The sequence below is a fragment of the Cotesia glomerata genome, linkage group LG6, assembly GCF_020080835.1.
Source record: "Cotesia glomerata isolate CgM1 linkage group LG6, MPM_Cglom_v2.3, whole genome shotgun sequence".
NCBI lineage: Eukaryota > Metazoa > Arthropoda > Insecta > Hymenoptera > Braconidae > Cotesia > Cotesia glomerata.
Window position 1 is genome coordinate 23,684,432 of NC_058163.1, and position 22,894 is coordinate 23,707,325.

The 22,894-nt window shown below is 25.3% G+C and overlaps 3 protein-coding genes and 1 long non-coding RNA gene across 4 annotated transcripts; 3 read left to right on the forward strand and 1 right to left on the reverse strand.

Annotated features, from left to right (window-relative positions):
• The first annotated feature begins 5,087 nt into the window (after positions 1-5,087).
• On the forward strand, positions 5,088-7,468 carry LOC123267596. Its single transcript, XR_006510077.1, has 2 exons — positions 5,088-5,127; positions 7,415-7,468. It is a non-coding gene; the product is annotated as an uncharacterized LOC123267596 (long non-coding RNA).
• Positions 7,469-11,018: 3,550 nt separating this feature from the next.
• Positions 11,019-11,716, forward strand: LOC123268075. The gene is made up of 2 exons (XM_044732957.1): positions 11,019-11,056; positions 11,125-11,716. The coding sequence occupies exons 1-2, from the start codon at positions 11,019-11,021 to the stop codon at positions 11,714-11,716; spliced, it is 630 nt and encodes a 209-aa protein (XP_044588892.1).
• A 412-nt stretch (positions 11,717-12,128) lies between these two features.
• On the reverse strand, positions 12,129-13,846 carry LOC123268076. Its single transcript, XM_044732959.1, has 3 exons — positions 13,682-13,846; positions 13,562-13,623; positions 12,129-12,468 (listed from the first exon to the last, which is right to left on the reverse strand). The coding sequence occupies exons 1-3, from the start codon at positions 13,706-13,708 to the stop codon at positions 12,129-12,131; spliced, it is 429 nt and encodes a 142-aa protein (XP_044588894.1). The 5' UTR covers positions 13,709-13,846.
• Positions 13,847-15,850: 2,004 nt separating this feature from the next.
• LOC123267577 (glycosyltransferase-like protein gnt13) lies at positions 15,851-18,531 on the forward strand. Its single transcript, XM_044732289.1, has 2 exons — positions 15,851-15,897; positions 17,185-18,531. The coding sequence occupies exon 2, from the start codon at positions 17,192-17,194 to the stop codon at positions 18,350-18,352; it is 1,161 nt and encodes a 386-aa protein (XP_044588224.1). The 5' UTR covers positions 15,851-15,897; positions 17,185-17,191; the 3' UTR covers positions 18,353-18,531.
• The last annotated feature ends 4,363 nt before the right edge of the window (positions 18,532-22,894 follow it).

Here is a 22,894-nt window from a genome sequence, read left to right on the forward strand (position 1 = left end):
TTACTGTCTAATATTGTTATTGTTATTTGTTTTCTTGCTTTACTGTAGTGAATTTAAATAAATATTGTTTTTATACAAATAAAACTTATTTCTTCTTTTCTTACTTGTCTCATTTAAATAATAATGAAATTCTACTTGATATTCCGAGTAATTAGCGTTTAAATTGACGAGTGAGGGGTTGATATAAAATAATTGACAGGAACTTTCTCTGGATATGAAATAAAAAAATGGGTAAATCAATAAGAGAAAATATGTGCGACAAACTTTCACATTATCGGGGAAATTGAAAAAATTGATATTTGAATTAAAGAAATCATGTGTTTCTAATTTATTTAATTAGTATCTTCAATATGTAATAGAAAAATCTAAAAAAAAACGCTATAGAAATTTCTTACACACAGAAGTAGGATTTGTTGTGGTATAGTAAGCGGATAAATTATCAGATACGAGAAAATTACACTCGCACGGCGCATCATAATAACCATTAAATGTACATAATAATATGGATGCATCTTTGTGTTGGTAATTTCTTCTTTATAAGTACAGAGTAGTATAATATCTATGTCTAATACATCTAATAGATAATTATTTCACTCATATATTTACATTTACATCAATTGTTACGCATCGATCGCACACGCGATCTCAATAAGCCCGAGATTTCATCAAGCTTATAATAAACATTTCGCTTTGAGATTTCACTTTTTTATTTTACTTACCTATTAATATAAATATGCAGATTAAACAACTGTAATTGTAATGCTCCATTGTATAATTTCATCAATCTTTGTTCCAGTTATAATTTTTATTAAAATAAAAATTCACAACTGGGTTATGTAAATTATTTTACAAGAATACACAGAAAAAAAAGTTCACTTGAGCTAAGAAAATATTTTTCTTCCTAATTATTTTCTTGAAAAAAAAAATGTTTTTTTGACAAGAAATTTCACTTATTCTAACTAAATTAATTCTGTTGCTTTAAGAAATGCGTATCTTGATCCAAGAAAATTTATTTAAGTCAAGAAAATCTTGTTTTGAGAAAATTCAGCCTCTTGCTCTAAAAAATTTAGTTCTTGATAGAAGTAAATTTTCTTGTCTTGAGAAAATTTCTCTCTTGCACCAAAAAATTAAATATAAAGATACAAGTGAATTTTCATTAATATTTTTATTGATTAACATTTCAATTGGGAAGATCAAATAATATTGAATCATTTTTTTTCATTCAATATGTATAATTGCACGCTAAAAGAATATAAAATCCGAACAAAGACAGTTTCACTGTAAAAAAATCGCGCCAAGTCCACGTTCATAAGACTATTAAGAAAAAAAAATTTTTTTTTTTCTTTACAAAAAGATATAAAATAGAAAAATTTAAAAATCCAAGTAACCGATATGATTGTATATGATTTTCGGAAATTAAAAAAAATTTTGTTGTAAATTTATAAATTAAAAAAGGCCATTCGGCAGCCGAAATGGAAGTAGATTTCACATAAAGTAAATTTTCATTATAAATATTAATAATAATTTATTTATTTATTAATTATATATAATAATAACAACATAATTATTTATAGTTATTTTCAGTTTAGGTAAATAAAATTACATGAAAATTGAAGCTTGTTTAATGGACTTTAAAATGATATTTACAAAAATTCGATAGGTTATTTCATTCAAAAGTTATGCGCGAAAGAATCAGCCAAAAAGTAAATTTTTAGGATTTTGAAAATTTTGAAACCATATAATTTCTGAACTACTTGACCGATTAAGCTCATCTTTGAACTTGGCCTTGGTATTTGTCTAAAAATGAAGTATGTTGAGTTTGAAAAGGATCCATTAACAACTATAGACGCTATCGTCCGGATAAGCCGCGTTATATCGTATATATATATATATATATATATATATATATATATATATATATATATATATATATATATATATATATAAATACATACATATATAAACTTTTGAACTAATGGCATTTTCTGAACCAGCTTGACGAACTAAGTCAGAAAATACCAAAATTTTTCAAAAGTTGCGTCATGAGGACAAATGCAATAGTTAGATTTCTATGAAATCTACTAAAAAAAATTTTTGGAACGTACTTAGTGTGCGTGGTTGCAAAATATTTTACTTTTAATGAAATTCGTAAAATCTATTTACTAGGACTTTAAAAAAATTGAAATACACAATGACGCACACCAAGTACGTTCCAAAATTTTTTTCTTAATTTTTAAATTTACAACAAAATTTTTTTTAATTTCCGAAAATCATATACAATCATATCGGTTACTTGGATTTTTTAATTTTTCTATTTTATATCTTTTTGTAAAGAAAAAAAAAATTTTTTTTTTCTTAATAGTCTTATGAACGTGGACTTGGCGCGATTTTTTTTACAGTGAAACTGTTTTTGTTCGGATTTCAGTATTTTTTGTAATTATAATAAAAATTTGCAATTGGTACTAACTTAAATCTCAAGTTGGCTGCATTTTTTATAGCAAACTATCCCCTTGAAGCTACAGTTTATGTAAAAATAATTGCAGCGCACCCTGGCGGGTGTAGATGCAAGCTGTGAAATGTATTTTTTTAACTGTAGCTTCCCATCTATTGGAGGATTACCATGCATTCTCGAATTACTTAGTCTGTGGCATGTCACTTTTTACATCGAAAAAAAGTCAGGATCGAAATTTTTGAGCTTGCTATAGTTTGTGCTGATAAAATTTAATAATTTCAAGTAAATTAATGGTTATAATTGAATATAATTAATTGATATCAGTAAAATAAAGTATGAATTACTGTTATAATATAAAATTTAGGAACAAGAAGTACCGTCGAATTAAATAAAATTTTGCAACCTCGAAATACCGTTCTGCTTACAGTAAACACACTCGGTAGTCTGGCGCTCCGTTTACAACGGATTTGAACGGAACTTGGCGCCAGATTCTACCGAATCTGTGGATGGGTATCAAATATTCTCGAGAAAAATTTTCTCAAGGTGAGAAAATTTTTTTCTCAGCTGAAGTAGGTCGCGCTGCTTCCCCAAAGTATCTAAAAATCTTGATCAAATATGAAAATTTATTGTATCAAGTATTTATGATAATTTGAATTAAGAAAAAATGTCTACCAAGAACACAACTTCGGTCTTCCTTCAGACACCCGAAAATTTTCTTGAGCCAGGAATTTTGTTCTTCAGTCAAGAAATTTTTTTTCTGTGTATAAAAAATGCCATAGTTATTTATTTTTGTTAACGTGACTAATAATTAAAGGCAAAAATGTCCGCAAAAAAATTTTAAATCACTGTGCATTTAAAATTATACTTAAATTATTTTAATTTCCATAAAATCAGATGGAATTAAAAAATTCCATTATAAATACTCTAATTATTTATTTAAGGATACAAATAGGACGAGGTTACATTTATCTGGCAACATCTCTTTAAATATATATTTTTATTTATCTTGGAAATTATTTCAATAAAATCACTGTAATCGTTATCCAGAAGAAGAAAAAGAAGTCCGCCTACGCGATACACTAGATCGTTAATTCGTTAAAGCCATATTCAAAAATTCTACCAAGATTTATAATAAAAAGGAAAACGTTACGTTTTAGTTTGATTAATTTGTTTGTTATACTGTTTGGTTATACAAAAACTAATCCGCGTAATTAAAAAAATTTTTATCTGTCAGTATAATCTTTAAAAATGCCATTCGGTAGCCGAAATTGAAGTAGATTTCATTTAATTACTTATTAATCAAAATTACAATTAGATTTTAACGTATGATTACTAGAACGACTTATCAATATCATAATTATTGAATCAAAATTATGATGACGCTGTTATACAGCTAAAAAATTATAGGAAAAACTTATCAATATCGTGATAATTATATCGACACCATAATTATGCTGTTATATAGCAAGAAAACGGCTGCTACAGTAAAATTTCATTAAATATCTTCAGACGAATAGGTTATTTTCAGCCTAGGAAAATAAAATTTCATGAAAGTTAAACGTTTAATGGGCTTTAAAATGCAATTTACAAAAATTTGATAAGTTATTTCATTAAAAAGTTATCCGCGAAAGAAACTGCCAAAATATGAATTTTTACAATTTTGAAACCCTGTAATTTCTGAACTACTTAACCGATTAAGCTCACCTTTGAACTTGACCTTGATATTCGTCTAAATATTAAGTATGTTAAGTTTGGTGAAGATCCATTATGAATTAGAGACGCTATCGCCGTGACAAGCCGCGTTATATCGTATAAATAAATACATACATTTATAAAATTTTGAACTAAATATATTTTCTGAATCAGCTCGACAAACTGAGTCAGAAAATTGTTAAATTTTTTAAAAGTTGCGCCATGAGGACGGCTGCACTAGTTAGATTTTTATGAAATTTACTAAAAATTACTAAAGTATTATAAATAATTTTCAATTGAAAATTTATTTACAAACAATCAATCATACTTACTGGAAATTATCGACAGTTTTATCGTAAATAAGAAACATAATTTAATATTTTAATCACATAATTTCAGGAGCTAAAATTAATAGAATATTTTCCACAGCAATAAAAAACAAGCGATTAATAATTTTTTAATTAAAAATAATAATAATAAAGATAAATAAATAAATAAATAAAGAGAAATGAAAAATGACTAAATGGCTAAATTTTTTAAAAGTTGCGCCATGAGAAATATTTTAGGTGCGTAAATAATAGTATTAAAATGATTAAAAAATTTTTTTTCACATTTATACAGACAATAATTAAACTAATTAATATGATTAAGCGAAAAGTAATGATAGTGCGTTATTCGAGAAGCGATATGTTATCTTTGATATCATTGTTGTGCGTACTGTGATTGTACGAAAACAAAAGTAAATTAATTATTATAATAGCATTAATATATATAGTTGTTCCGCTCATTAACGAGATGATCAACAGTTTCACTGAATAGTTTGTAGATATGATTCGCCTCGATAATCATCCTCACTTTATATATATAAAAGCCGACGCGATGCCAAGGCTAACGCAGTGTACTATTTTTATTGCCAGAGTGGTTCATCTTTCAGTGCTTTGTTGTTCTGTTAGTGTTCTGCAGAAATGAAGAAAGAACATTTGGTAAGATTTTAATAGCTTAAGGTAGTTGTCGTGGTACAATATTGTCAAAAAATTAGAGATTATACGCGCCGCAAAAGTATATGAACTTGTAAGCTCAGTAATCCATAACTTTTTCGCAAGACTGTACACTGATAGAAGGATTTCTTAACATTTAAGAAGATTTCTTTGTATTTAAGAAATCATTTCTTAAACATCATTTCTTAGTATTTAAAAAATATTTCTTTGTATTTAAGAAATATTTCTTAAATACTAAGAAATATATATATTTTTTAAACACTACGAAATATTTCTTAAATATTAAGAAATATTTTTTAAATACTAAAAAATGATGTTTAAGAAATGATTTCTTAAATACAAAGAAATCTTCTTAAATACTAAGAAATCCTTCTATCAGTGTACCCGTGGAGCCGTAAACTACCCTGGCGGATCTAAAATACCGTAGAATTACGATATTATACGGTAAAAATACGGTCGATATACCGTATGGCCACCATAGATTACTGTAGCATTCTATTTGCACGGTAGAAACCGTAAAATACCGTAGCGTACAGTAAAGAACGGTGAAAATGCGGTATAGAACGGTACAATTACGGTACAATTACGGTAGCGTACGGTGAAAATACGGTAGAATATATACTTCTGAACTTTCCGCACTACCGTATTCCAATGGTAACCTACCGTCAAATATACCTTATTTTAGCGATAAGTTACCGTACAATTACGGTACATTACCGTACAATTATGGTACTTCAGCGTACAAAAACAATACTTTTTTTACCGGATAATCATAGTATTTTACTAAAAATTACGGTATCTTACCGTACAATCACGGTATCTTACCGTACAATCACGGTAAATTACTGTACAATCACGGTACTTTGCCGTAAAATCTCCGTAATTTACGGTGTCATACTGTATTACGGAAAATCACTGTACGTACCGTACTCTACCGTACCCTACCGTAAATTTGCCGTACATTACCGTACTCTACCGCACTTTGGATCCGTCAGGGTATACAATATTCATATATATATATATATATATGTATATATATATATATATATCATATATATATCATATATATGCCCCAGTATATATATATATATATATATATATATATATATATATATATATATAGATATACTCTATGTATACTTTTTCATAAATTGTTGAACTTTAATCTGTTGTATATAAATAATTAGACGGTCAAAAATTTGTTTTTATTTTTTTTTAAACTCACAACAAATACATTAAAAGACTGTCAGGTTTTTGGAAGTTTCTGATAGTTAGTTTTTTTTTTTATAACTAAAAAACTGGTACAGAACTGCAGAGAGCGTATGCACTCAATGTTAAATATCCAATTTTTAATTGAATTTATCTCGAGTTATAGGTGGTCAATCGACTTCAAATTTTAAGGGTAATTGTATCACCATGTCCTTAATAAGTATACCAAAATTTAGAATTTTCTGACGCTATGCTTTAACCACGACAACTACCTTAATAGCTTCATTTGTATCTATGTATGTTACGGAATCTTTGAATTCGATTTTCGGTGACTTAAAAACTTCGGGTTAAATAAAAACTTTGCACACTTATCAAGGACCGATGACAATACAATTATTTAATAAGTTTATTCAATTATCCTTGCCAGGAGCTTCAGGATTTAAGGTTTTTTATATCTGAAGACATGGCAGTGCCGAGCGCCAAGTATTAACGCGTTTACTAAGACTTGCATAGGTTAATCTTTTTATGACAAGCTTATGACTAAGGTTATGATCAACTGGGGACGTTTTGCTATTTTTAAAAATTAAAGATTTAAAAAGTAAAACACACGCTTTGACAATAAATCAAACTAAAGAGTAGAAAATAAATAATTATTTAACAAAGTTTAAAAGACGCTTTGATAAAAAAGCTAACTAAAAAGAAGAAAATTATTTTCAATGAATTTTTATTAAGAATTGAGTGACAAAAAGGAACAAAAAAATTTATTTTTGCGTAAAAAAGCCTCGGGTGCTTGATGTCAATTGTTGTGAGTATTTTATTAACAAATATTGGGTAAAGTAGAGTCTTTATTAAAATATCTTAAAAAGCACCCTTATCACTCTTATTTAATACTCATTGAAAATTATTTTCTACTTTTTAGTTTGATTTTTTAACAAAGCATGTTTTTTTTAAACTATTATTTATTTTATTTAAAGAAGAAATATCTCAATGTTTAAATAAAAAGTCATACTAAAATATAATTTATTTTACTTGAAAAATTTTAATTGATTAATTTTTTTTTCAGTGGTTATTGGCTTTTATTGTAACAATCTTGATATTGTACCATCCAACGGACGCGTAAGTTTTTTTTTTTTTTTTCAATATTAATTTGAAGTTTTTTTGAGTAATTTAGTTTTTTATTTCAGGAAGAAAAAAGTTGTGATTCATGTACCTTATCGTATAAAAAAAATAAAACACACTCACACCGTCTACAAAGTTATTCCACACAGTATTGATCACGGAAAATCTGATGTCGGCGTTGATGACAAAGAAGAATTTGATCATTTTAAAAAATAACACTTACGAATAAAATAAAAAATTATTATCAATACCCGCCGTAAATGTTTGCACCAAAGATTCAAAGAAGAAACTTATTATGTACAAAATAGCAGTCAATATTTGTTAATTGTTTTATTTTAGTTTTAGATTTATGAAAAAATAAGTAATCAATGCAATGCATATGTAGAGAACCAAAAATTACAAATGTAGAATAAAGATCTCTTTATATTTATTTTTAATTAAAAAAATTTTACTTTTTGTTTTTTTTTTTATTATAAAAATTGTAAAAATCTAATTAATTAAATTTTTTTACTGTTATGTTATGAATATTTGTTTTAAAGGTGAAGAAAAATTTTATACAATAAAAAAAAGTATTATTAGTAATTTTAATATTGTACGAACCAAAAATAAATTTAATTAAAAATTTTATAACATAAAAAATTATATTTTCCTTGTTAAAGTAATTTGAGTTTTAAAAAGAAGAAATAATTCGACATTTACACGCTAATTGGCACTTTTCAACAAAAGAAAGTTTAAAGGTTTGATATATAGATAATCCGAGAAATTTTTTTTTCATTAGAAAGGTTAAAATTAATGACTTAGCTAGTATGGTCAAATAAGCAGAAATGCTCTTTTTTTGATGAATAATTTTTTTATTTTATTTTTCTGTATTGATAAAAAAATTAATTTTTATTCAAGAGAAAATTTTCAACAGAAGAATCTTATTTTGAAGCAATTAAATTTTTGTAAAAAAAAATTCCATATCTGAAAATTAAAAAAAAATTATTAATGGAAATTTTTACTCATTTTTTTTTTTTTTTTTTTCTATTGTAATTGATTTGATTTCAGTATCATATTTTTTAACCAAGTTAAAAAATTCTTAAATCAATTAAAATTTACTTAAATCATTAATAATTTCTTCTCAAAAATTTTTCCACTTAATTCGCACAATAAAATATTTAACACTTTTATGTCTACATTTAATACTTTTTGATATCACTTCTCTTAAATTAACACAAAAAAAGTGTTAAATATTTATCAAAAATTTTTTACGCCAAGCATTTATAATTTTAAAAAATTTCTTCATAAAGAATTTTTTTCCTAATTTTTTATGATTAAAATAAAATTCCAACAAAAATCTAAAAAATAATGAAATGTCTATTAAATTCAATATCATTAAAAACAATTGTTTTGTTGATTATTTATATTGTTAATAATGAATCTTTTAGTAAGAATTAGTAAGTAAATAAATTCAATTAACATTTATTCAGTATTGCAAATGTTTTTATTCTTACTAGAAGATTAACGAACAAAGTATTATATTGTATTTATATATTTTTATCTATTGTTAAATCCAAAATACTTAAAGCTTTATTGAATATAAGTGATATAATATTGTTTTAGTATTCAATTACTGTCTAATATTATTATTGTTATTTGTTTTATTGCTTTACTGTAGTGAATTTAAATAAATATTGTTTTTATACAAATAAAACTTATTTCTTCTTTTCTTATTTGCCTCATTTAGATAATAATAAAATTCTACTTGATATTCCGAGTAATTAGCGTTTAAGTTGACGAGTGAGGGGTTGATATAAAATAATTGACAGGAACTTTCTCTGGATATGAAATAAAAAAATGGGTAAATCAATAAGAGAAAATATATGCGACATAACTTAATTCGATTAAATAATATAAAATTGTTAAATAAATAATTTTTTTCAAACAAAAATATATTTTATCTCGGCATTCCAGTTTATAACAAACATTAAAAATTAAAAAGTGAAGCCGTACGGAGAAATGAAGGATCACCTCATTACCTTGATGTCATGGATCTTTGTTTTATTTGTCTTTCCCCGTTTTACTCTAATTGCTTTGTTGCACTTGGGACAACAAATAAAAAGTGTTTCTAAGAAAATCGCTTAAATTACGGTGGTCAATCGCGAAAGCGACAGCCCATGATAAAACTGTATCGGGACATTAATTAAATAATATAAATATCCGATCTAGTCTCTCTAAATCTAAGCAGTTATATTTTTACAGTGACATTGAACAGACCTTTTATTTTTATCTTCTTTATTAAAATGGTAAATAATATAAAAATTAAATTAGCCGACGTTCAAAATTGTTTAGAATAATTTACTATTTTTTCCGAAGATCGGTGTTTTTACTAATTAAAGAGTTCTATATTTCAAAGCCATTATATAGACTAATTTTAAATTTTACATTAAATTTTTATTTATTAAATTTATTTTCACCACTTTTATTGTTGGTATGAGCACTCAATACCATCTTCGAGTGAATGTATCTAATAATTAAAAATGTTTTTATTTTTAATTAAGATTAAGCAAATAAGTTAATTTTTTTACTCAGTGAAACTTTTTTCGGTCATCGAAAAAATAACTCGGAAAATGCTCAGACCAGGAATCGAACCTGGATCTTCTGGTGTCGCGCCAACTGCTCTACCCTTAAGCTATCCGAGACACTGAAATACACTGACAACATCTCAAATACATCATTCAAAATTGTCAATATACAAGAATTACTCAGTGGGTCTTAATAGGTAACTGAATGTGGTTACGGACAGTGTTTCGGATAGCTTAAGGGTAGAGCAGTTGGCGCGACACCAAAAGATCCAGGTTCGATTCCTGGTCTGAGCATTTTCCGAGTTATTTTTTCGATGACCGAAAAAAGTTTCACTGAGTAAAAAAATTAACTTCTTTGCTTAATCTTAATTAAAAATAAAAACATTTTTAATTATTAGATATATTCACCCGAAGATGGTATTGAGTGCTCATACCAACAATAAAAGTGGTGAAAATAAATTTAATAAATTAAAATTTAATGTAAAATTTAAAATTAGTCTATATAATGGCTTCGAAATATAGAACTCTTTAATTGTTTAGAATTTTTTTTATTAACAAAATTATTACAAAAAAATTCAATTTTAAAAAACTATAAGTGCAATTTTTAAGAAATAATATTTAATTCTAATTTAATAACTAAAAAATAACAATGTCGGCTAACTTAATTATTATGTAAATAATTGATGATACTAAAATTAGCCGACGTTTTTAATTATTTGTTTTTTTTTAATAATTAAATTAAAACAAAAAAATATTTTTAAAAAATTTCACTTACAGTTTTTGAAGTTTTTTACAAGTGACATTTTTAAAAAATTTTTTTGTAACAATTTTTTCAATAAAAAAAAATTCTAAAAATTTTTAAATGTCGGCTAACTTAATTTTCATAAATAATTGTCATTAAACATAAACTTTTTTATTAAATTATTATTAACAATATAAATTTATAAATATTTTCAGAAGTCGAATTTTATTTATTTATTTGTGATGATCAAAATTTTGGACATTGAAGCTGATACTGAGCAGTAAGTTTTTATTTTTCTATTTCTTCATTGAAGAAAACAAAGTGTAATTTAATTTGTATGATTTTTAGTGTCCATTTAAAAATTCACGTCCCAGAGTTAATAAAGCGGCATATTCACACAAAAACAGTCTGGGTATATCTTCACAGTCCGCCGAAGAAGAAAAAAAAGAATAATTACCCGAAAAAACAAAATTATTTAAATGAAAACTTCAATAGCTGGAGCGCTTCTTACGAAGAAAGTTATAATAATCATCAAGACCAAGGTGAGCCTCCCTTTTACGACGACTATAGAGAGCCAGAAGACTACTCGGCGAGTCTTGAAGAACCTCCTCCAGTGACTAAATTTGAAACTGGTGTTACTGGATACTCATACCCTCCTCAGTACCATCAAAGTACTCACGGGAATGATTTTAATGGAAATGAAGATGATAATGATAATAATAGTGTTGAAAATTCTTCTTATGAACGGGTTAAGTATAATCAAGGACATCATCATGCAGGGAAGCTACAATCTGGACATTTGTACACCGATGATGAGTACGCTAAATTTTATAATAATAAAATTGAACAATCTCCAGTTGAACAAGCTACTGATGCTGCTAATAATAATTTTAAATTTGTGAGAAGTAATTATCTTCTTAAATTACTTTCTGATTATTAAATTATACTTAGTTTTAGATTTTTTATTAATATACATTTTTTATTTATATTAATTTAATAAATATGTAATTCTCTAAAAAAGACTAGGATTAAAAATTGGCAATTTTATAAATTAAATAAAGAAGAAAACTTAATTTTTAATACAAATTTTCATATAATTTATTTTATATAAATTAAATTTTTAAAAATTAACTTGATCGAAGATAAAAATTTTTAAATCAGGTAAAATTTATTTATTAAGACAGAAAAAAATTTTTCTATTTAAATTAAGATAGTAAAATTTCTTTAATTAAATTTTTTTTTGTTCAAAAATTTTTTAATGAAGTTAATTTTTTTTTTTTTTAGTACATGTTTATATAATGTATTAAAATTAAAATTATAAAATTATTAATTAAGTATATCTTCAGAAGATATTAGTATCTAGAAAATTTATCTGGAAAATCATTGTGATTAATTTGATTATGTCCAGCATAGTGATTAACGCCTCCAAGATATCCCATGTAAGTTTTTACCATTTCTTCTTTGTTATTATTATCACCATGACCATAATTTTTATAACAATCTTCATTATTATTATTTTGATTATAACTTTCAGCTTGAAAAACTTGATGTGGAGCGAGAATTGGTTTGCCGACAGTGTAGCCAAGTACTTTGTACTTCTTATCATCTTCTTTTTGGTGTATATACTTCGTTATTGTATGAGTGTGCTTCAATGTTTTTATATAGTAAGGCACATATATAATCACATGGTCACTAAAAATCAATAAATTAATGATTATGACAAACTAACATTATGAAAAAAAATCAATAATAATTACTGCCATGACTTGTGAACTAGAAATAAATTAAATTTTGGTTTATTAAATAATGACTTTTGTTAAATTGCACTGTATTTTTTTAACTATTGACATTTTTAAAGATATAAGCTCATCTCTATGTTACAATCATCAAGAGCTTTCATTTGAGTACCTACATGCATTTTTGATATATTTTTCATATATACATATATGTAATATATATAAATATATGAAAAATTGATGTGGGTACTTAAATGAAAGGTCTCGATGAGTATAACATCGGGATGAACTTATATCTTTAAAAATGTCAATAGTTGACAAGATAAAGGGTAATTTCTCAATTATTGACATTTTTAAAGATATAAGCTCATCCCGATGTTACACTCATCAAGAGCTTTCATTTGAGTACCTACATGCATTTTTGATATATTTTTCATATATACATATATGTAATATATATAAATATATGAAAAATTGATGTGGGTACTCAAATGAAAGGTCTCGATGAGTGTAACATCGGGATGAACTTATATCTTTAAAAATATCAATAGTTGACAAGACAAAAAGTAATTTCTCAATTATTAACATTTTTAAAGATATAAGCTCATCCCGATGTTACACTCATCAAGAGCTTTCATTTGAGTACCCACATCAATTTTTCATATATTTATATATATCATATATTTATACATATATATATATATATATATATATGAAAAATTGATGTGGGTACTCAAATGAAAGGTCTTGATGAGTGTAATGTCAAGGTGAGCTTATATATTTGAAAATGTCAATAGTTCACAAGATACAAGGTCATTTCTTAATTATGTATCTAGAGATAGAGCATTTTCAAATGCAGACTTAATACTTATCATCATAAATTGACTATTGGTGAGAATAATATGAAACCTTGAAATGGCACAATTCCAGGTCAAGACCTTTCTAATGATACCAAATTTAACCATAAAAACCTATTTTATCATATAATTACACTGGCCACAAAATATTTATTATTCTCTTAATAATATAGATAATAATAATAAACTTACTGTTGTACATCATCTTCAGATGTAGAAAAATTTACCAAAAAACTCACTAAAAAAATTGTTATCTATAAAAGAAATTTACATTATTAATTTTAAATTACAAATATTAGTATATATACTTACAAAAATTAGTTTTTTTGGATAAATCATTTTGAAGTTAGGTTCAAGTTACCACTAAACTAAAGCACACAAAATCAGAGTGAACTGATCGGGTTTGTATATTGAATACTTGTTATATATTGGTCGACAAAATCGAAAGGAAGTAATATTGTCGAAGACAAAACCGTGAAAGGTCTAAAATAGCAAAAAATTAAAAAACCAATAAACATTTAACTGCCTAGTATATGACAATTTATTAAAGTCCTTTCACTCCTCAGTAATAGTAATAGTAATTGCCAAGTTCAAGATCTTGAATTATTTTCCTGGGCAGTTTTTATGGGCTTGAAAACAATTGTAATTTTTTCTGTAAATAAATCAAGGCAGACAATACTTAACATCTAAACAATACGTCTCTATTAAAATTGTCCATATATAAATATATAATTACTGGGTGTAAATGACAAGAATGCACATTATATATTATATATACAAAGATTATACATTATAAATTGTAATATAATACATGAGAAAGCAGGAAAATGTCGATGAAACAATTTGGTACAGTTTTTTATGTGAGAAAAATGTTTACCATTAAAGTCGATCTCTAATTTATTATTCTATTCATTTATTGTATGTATATTGGAGTAATTTATAATTTATTCCGGTTGTGTTTAAAGATTTATTTCTTTTGGTTAATTTAATAAGCCTAATTAAATATATTGGCAAGTTTACTTTCATCATCAAGTTTTGCGCTTGACCGAAAGAATAAGGAGCGGAGAAAGGAGTTTGATGCACCCGTCTTGAGTATTAACTCCATTATTTACAATGTAATAAGTGTAGCGACTTTAAAATAAGAAAAAAGAAGAGATGAGTAATTAGATTTAAGAAAACTATGAGGGAAAACAAATCGAGCTGTTAGGTTATTAAAAGTTAGGTTAATATAGACTCTTTAGATTTATAGATAATATTTTACGCATGAAATATTTTTAAATTTATTTAAATTATAGATATTCATGCATAAAAAATGGTAATTTTATCGTTTAATTTGTATTATAACAAATTAATAATAATTAAGACATCTATTACTGTAGTTAAGGAAAAAGTCTTTTTTTAAGGGCGCCCTCTACTTTTTATGAAACCTAACAATTGAAAAAATATCAATAATAATTTTAAATTAAAATTATAATTGATAAAAAGAAAGTATAATTATAATTTTGCCAATTTATGAACTCGAAAAATAATAACTTTCTGTTGAAATTAATTAACAACTGTTTTTAATTAAAGAAGAAAAGTTTGAAGTGAGCTTAAGTATTCAAAATGGCCGACGGCTTGATTTTAATGTCCAAATTTAATTGGGTTATTGTTGATAGTATTAAAGAAGAAATATTATGAAGATTAATTTAGCTTAAAAATTTTTTTAACAAATAAATTATGTAAAAAAAAATTGAGATTTAAAAAATAAAAAAAAAATTAAAAATCCAATTTTTTAGAAATAATTTTCTAAAGCAAATTTAGTTATTAAAAAAAATTAAAAAATGGTCAATATTCTAGCGGATAAAATCAAAATGATTTAATGTTTTGCATTTTAAGTGTTATTAAAGTGAAAGATTATAAACCGCGGGAATATATAAACATTAATATTCCGCTATCATAATAAATATTAAGAAAAAAAATAACGCGGATGACTGGAATAATTATCTGATTTTATCTAAATAAGGAGTAATTTTTGCGAAGAAATATTAACCATCAACAATCAACAGAATAGATAAAATAATATGTGGTAAGTTGTGAGTGGTAAGTGGCATAATACGAGCGTGAATAAATTTAATACACTAGATACACTAAGATGAGAAGTGGGAGGACCAACGATCCTTCTCCTCTGGAACGATTTATCTTGTATATAAAACAAGTGTCTCACTAAGAGTTTGCTTAGTTAGACACTCCTTGAACTTGTGCTGAGATATTTTACAGTCTAACTAAATCTAGTATGAACATAACAAGTTTTCTTCTTTTAAAAAAAAGTTTTTAAATTGTTTATGCAAAACACTTCGGAATTGTTAACGTTATCTTCATTATCTTCGTTGAAATTATTGCATAAAAAATGATCCTAATGGTAAGTTTTGAATTTATTTCCTCTTTAATTAATTTTGTGAATTTAATAGTGTTTTTATTTCTTCTTTTCAACAGAAATTTTCAATATTCATCCTACTGGCTTTTACTCCAAAATTTATCTATGGACAGTAAGTAAATTAATTAATAAAATTTTGCTTTATTAAATAATGACTTTTGTTAAACTGCACTGTATTTTTTTAACTATTGATGTTTTTAAAGATATAAGCTCATTCTGATGTTACACTCATCAAGAGCTTTTATTTGAGTACCCACATGCATTTTTGATATATTTTTCATATATACATATATGTAATATATGTATATATGTCATATATATAAATATATATGAAAAAATTGATGTGGGTACTCAAATGAAAGGTCTTGATGAGTGTAACATCGGGATGAGTTTATATCTTAAAAAATGTCAATATTTCATAAGATAAAAGGTCATTTCTTAATTATTGACATTTTTAAAGATATAAGCTGATTACGATGTTACACTCATCAAGAGCTTTTATTTGAGTACCCACATGCATTTTTGATATATTTTTCATATATACATATATGTAATATATATAAATATATATATGAAAAAATTGATGTGGGTACTCAAATGAAAGGTCTTGATGAGTGTAACATCGGGATGAGTTTATATCTTAAAAAATGTCAATATTTCATAAGATAAAAGGTCATTTCTTAATTATTGACATTTTTAAAGATATAAGCTGATTACGATATTACACTCATCAAGAGCTTTCATTTGAGTTCCCACACGCATTTTCATATATTTATATATATTACATATATGTATATAGTAAAATATATCAAAAATTGATGTGGGTACTCAAATGAAAGGTCTTGATGAGTGTAACATCGTGATGAGTTTATATCTTAAAAAATGTCAATATTTCATAAGATAAAAGGTCATTTCTTAATTCTTGACATTTTTGAAGATATAAGCTGATTACGATGTTACACTCATCAAGAGCTTTCATTTGAGTACCCACATGCATTTTCATATATTTTTCATAAATACATATATATAAATATATAAAATATATGAAAAAATAATGTGGGTACTCAAATGAAAGGTCTTGATGAGTGTAACATCGGGATGAGCTTACATCTTTAAAAATGTCAATAGTTCACGAAATACAAGGTCATTTCTTAATTATGTATCTAGAGATAGAGCATTTTCGAATGTAGCCTAAATACTTATCATAAAAAATTGACTATCTGTGAGAATGATACGAAACCTTGAAAAGGCACAAATTCAAGTCAAGACTTTTCCAACGATACCAAATTTAACCATAAAACCCCATTTTATCATATAAATACACAAAATTTTGCTTATTCTGTTAATAATATAGATAATTTATCTAAGTATCAATTATAAAATTTGATATATTTTACAGAAAAAAAATGGTATTAATAGTACCACGGCAAGTCCGACGAGAAACACCCATGATGGCTCCTTGGCGTCAATTTAATCGTCATCCAGAATTACTGGACAGCGAAATTTCGCCATCAATAATCCGGAGTTCCAACCACAACCCAACAAATCATCTTCAACCTCCATATCATTTTTTAACCGGGAATCCCCGGTTTCGGTTTAACAAAAATCATCCGTTGTTGTCTTCTCACGGAAACAAACAGCACCCTAGTGGTCCAGGAGGTATTGACGACGATTTTAACAACAATGGACCAGTTAATCACGTATTAATACCCCACGGAAAAGGAATTACTCACGCTTTGTCATTTGGTAAAGGATACGTTCCTCATGACGCGTTAACTGGCAGCACTTTCAATGGAGTTTCTTCTATTTCTTCTATTTCTTCTCAAGACAACTATCCTTCCCAGTCGGTATCGCAGTTACCTGCAATAGCAAATCACAATAATAATAATCAGAATCCATACAATCAAAATAATCAAAACAGTTTTGATTTAACAGCAGAAAGAAGATTAGAAGAAATAAAATCGCTTATTTTTAAAGCGAAAGAACTTGGAATACTTAGCGATAATAATAATGATTATAATAACAATGAAAAGTCAATTATCATGCGTGATATTGAATCTTTTACCAGTCAAAATAATTACAATAATAATAATAACAATGACAATGATAAAAAAGGAATTATTATACGTGATACAATTCTTTATGATGATTACAACAAAAAAATTACAGAGTTGGCAAAAAATTGGCCCACTCATGTCTTCAATAATAATAATCAAAATATGGGGATAATAAATGTAGCAGAATTAGCGGCTCAAAATGGTTTTAACATACCTGCACAATTTTTAAGACACATTAATTTTAATAATGGAGGAATTGGAAGTAATTTATTAAAGCAAAGTTCAGGGTATGCTGTTAATGAACATGTTCAAGATATTCCGCAAGATTACAATCGTTACAAGCCAATTGCCGAAATTAGGCCAGATCCAACTCCAGTTGCCACAGCGGCCGCTATTGTCGCTACTGGAGCGCAAGTTGTTCCACAAGTTCCTCAAGGACATAACCAACAAAATAGTAATTTACATCCGGGGTACTTTTCAATTCACTCACCGACTATTTTTCATAAATAGATTTTTTTTTTAATGATAGAATTGAATTTTTGACAATTTTTAAGATGTGAAATATTGTTGATGATTTTGCTATTAATTACCAAAGTTTAAGCTACATTAAATTAATGTAATAAGGTAAAAACCCAATTATTGACACTGGTCTAGTGGTTTGATGCTTGCAATTTTGTTCTAAATTAAAAAAAATAGAAAGCAAAATCGTGAAGCGTTCCACATTAAAATAATTTTATTTTTAGATTAGAAAAATTTTTTTGAAATTAATTATTTTAATTAATTAATTAATTTTAAATTAATTTATTTTTGGAATTAATTGATTCTAAATTAATTAACTTTTTAAAATTAATTTTAATTAAATAATTAATTAATTAACTTTTTAAAATTAATTTTAATTAAATAATTAATTAATTAGTTTTAAATTAATTATCTTTTTAAAATTAATTAATTTTTAAGAATTAATTAATTTTTTTAATTAATTAATGAATTAATTTAAAATTAATTAATTTCTTAAAATTAATTAATTTTTAAAAATGAACTAATTTTTCAAAATTAATTAATTTTCCAAAATTAATCAATTTTCCAAAATTAATCAATTTTGTAAAAGTAATTAATTTTTAAAAAATAATCAGATTTCTAAAATTAACTAATATTTTTAATTACTTAGTTTTTTTAATTAATTAATTAATTTTAAATTAATTAATTTTTTTAAATTAATTAATTTTTTTATATTAATTTTAAATTAATTAATTTTTTATAATTAATTTTAAATTAATTATTTTAATTCTTAAAAAACCAATTATCTTAAAATTTATAATTCAAAAATTCATATTCATTTATATTAATTAATTTATAAGAATTAATTTGTTTTTTTTCAATTAAAATAAAATTGCAAGTGTCAACAACTAGGCCAGTGTCACTAACTAGGTCTTTTACCTTAGTATTCTTTAATTAAATTTAATTTTTATAGTTGTAGTTTTAGTTACTGAAAAATTAATATTGTTATTAAAAAAGAGTTTGTGATAATGGTTTTGTATTGTTAATTTTAAGCAAAGTATTTATAGGTTATGTATGAAGAAATAATAAATATACTTTTACCGTTTTTTTTTATAATAATAATGAAGTGATTTTGATTGATCGAGGTGAATTGATGACTGTGAAGTTCAATAATGCAACTAGTGAAGATATTTAAGATGCATACACACAGGTAAATGTTACTTTCACTGGAGCCGATCAACTGTGGAGTGTTTGAAAGTCTAGAAAGTTTTTGCAACGATTGCTTTTCGTTTACCCCAATCTTCTGTCAGATGAATTAATATCATTATTATTATTTTTTTTTTTTTTGTAATTGTCGTATCATTTTCAGGATCATTTCTTGGCTGTAACAACGAAAAATTTAATTATAAAGAATTTAAAAATTTCTATTGTAAATTATATCTTCTCGGACAAAAAAAAATGTTGAATTTTTTTTAATTAAACAAAACTATTAAGCGTGAAGTATAAATTAATATTTTTTTTTTTTTTTAATGGGAAGAAAACAATTATTTTTAATATTAATCTTTAAATTTACATAAAATTGCAAAACAATAAAAGTTAAAAATGATAAAAATAGTTTTTTATACAAAAATATTATATTTTATGATTAATTTCAAAGAAGAAATATTAAATTTATTTTAAATTATTTTTTTTTTATTTAAATTAATTTTTTTTTGAATAGTTAAAATAAAAAATGTAATTTTGTGTTTAAACAAAAATTTACAATTAAAATTATTGTTTAAATAACAATAAGCTGTTAATTTTTTGGATTTTGACTATTAAATTAATTATTTTTTATTTAATTAATAATAAATTAATTATTAAAAAAGTTTAATAAATTATTTATTTTTTGAAATCGCTTTTTAATGAAAATAAAAAAAAAAAAAATTTTAAATAATTAAAAAAAAAAAAAGTGAATTAAAATAAGAATAAAAATAAAAAATTTTGATATCAAGGAAGTATACAAATATATAAATATATGAATAAATTTAAATAAAGAAAGTAAATACATATCCTTAGTTGTTCATGACCATGAATGTATGTAATATTTTTATGTATGTATGTAATGTTAATCGTCCAGAATTGAGTATAGCAAAGAACGCTCTTTTAGCAATATAATAATCTCCGACTCGAAGCGCCGGAGGTCGAGAAATGAGTAAGTAGTAAGAGACAATGTTGGTCGGTTTATGCTGGCCATTACATTTCCCAGACGAGATTCTCCGCTCCTCATTCAACACACTCATACACACACGTTCACATTCACGATGTGAAAGGGAAAGGATTATAAAATACCACCTGGGAGTCGGAAGAAAAATAATGATAATGGTCGCTTGGCTTTAACCTATGAAGTTTAAAGAAAACTACAGGAAGCAATTGACAGCAAGTTTAAGGATAAAAAGAGAAAGATGCATATGTAAGTAAGTGAGTTTTATGTTAATGCTTTTGCGAAGAATAAATTCTCTGAGAATTGAGAATTTATTATTATTATTCCTAGCAACCTTGCACTCACTATGTGACTTCTGTGACTTGTGAACTATTAATAAATAAAATTTTGCTTTATTAAATAATGAATTTTGTTAAATTGCACTGTACTTTTCTCAAATATTAAAGTTTTTAAAGATATAAGTTCATCCCGATGTTACACTCATCAAGAGCTTTCATTTGAGTACCCACACGCATTTTTTATATATTTTTCATATATACATATATATAATATATATAAAATATATAAATATATGAAAAATTGATGTGGGTACTCAAATAAAAGGTCTCGATGAGTGTAACATCGGGATGAGTTTATATCTTTAAAAATATCAATATTTCACAAGATACAAGGTAATTTCTTAATTATTGATATTTTTAAAGATATAAACTCATTACGATGTTACACTCATCAAGAGCTTTCATTTGAGTACCCACATGCATTTTTGATATATTTTTCATATATACATATATAGAATATCTATAAAATATATAAATATATGAAAAAATTGATGTGGGTACTCAAATGAAAGGTCTCGATGAGTGTAATATCAGGGTAAGCTTAGATCTTTAAAAATGTCATTCGTTGACAAAATACAATGTCATTTCTTAATTATTGACATTTTTAAGGATATAAACTCATTACGGTGTTACACTCATCAAGAGTTTTCATTTGAGTACCCACATGCATTTTTGATATATTGTTCATATATACATATATAATATATGTAAATATATAAAATATATGAAAAATTGATGTGGGTACTCAAATGAAAGGTCTCGATAAGTGTAACATCGGGATGAGTTTATATCTTTAAAAATGTCAATAGTTCAAAAGATACAATGTCATTTCTTAATTATTGACATTTTTAAAGATATAAGCGCATCCCGATGTTACACTCATCAAGACCTTTCATTTGAGTGCCCACATGCATTTTCATATATTTTTCATATGTTCATATATTCATATATATGATATATATAAATATATAAAATATATGAAAAATTGATGTGGGTACTCAAATAAAAGGTCTCGATGAGTGTAACATCGGGATGAGCTTATATCTTCAAAAATGTCAATAGTTCACGAGGAAGGTAATTTCTTAATTATGTATCTAGAGATAGAGTATTTTTGTAGCCTAAATACTTATCATAATAGACTATTGGTAAGATGAAAATGAAACCTTGAAAACGCACAACTTCAAAACCTTTGCAATGACACTAAAGTTCACAAAAAAAAACCAATTTTATCATATGAATATCCTGGACACAAAATTTTTCTTATTATCTTAATAATATTTATTATTATTATTATTTTAATTATAATTATAAAATCACTGTCAAGGCCATTTATTTATTTATATATTCTTCACACAGAAAGAAGAAAACAACAATGACTGTGCTAAATAAAAAATGTAATAGTAGTACAATTACTTATAAATAATGTGTTTGATAAATGCTAAAGAAATGAAGATTAATCCATTAATTTGCGGGAAAATTATAAAATATTAATGACCCGAAGAAGGAGAGAGTTATAAAGATGAAAAGATAGAAAGGGAATTGTAACACGTATCTTCTCTGCACTGCATCTCTTCTCCCACGATAAGCAGTGCAGAGAGCACTTTCTATTTCCTTAACTCTCAGTAAAGTACAGCTGGAATTACCTTTAGGTAATTGTTTTTTTTTCTCAGCTACTTGACTCTTCAAAAGAAGACAACGACGCAGCAATTATCTTTTTTATGAAGTAAACAAACATAATCATAAAAAATAGTATTTTGGTGATGGATTGGTGAACAAGTAATCCAGATCCTTATTTATTATTATTACACGCGAGTTGTATAATATAACTGCGTATAAAGTGAAAATAAGTACTCATAATAGAAAGTAATTATTACTTATTTAGCTCCAGCTATTAATATTACACCTTATTTCACTAAATAATATTATTAGTGCAAACACTCTTGCTTATCGGTACTTATCACTCGACATAATTTTTATTACTTGTAGCTGTTAAAATGTGTAATAATTACCGGC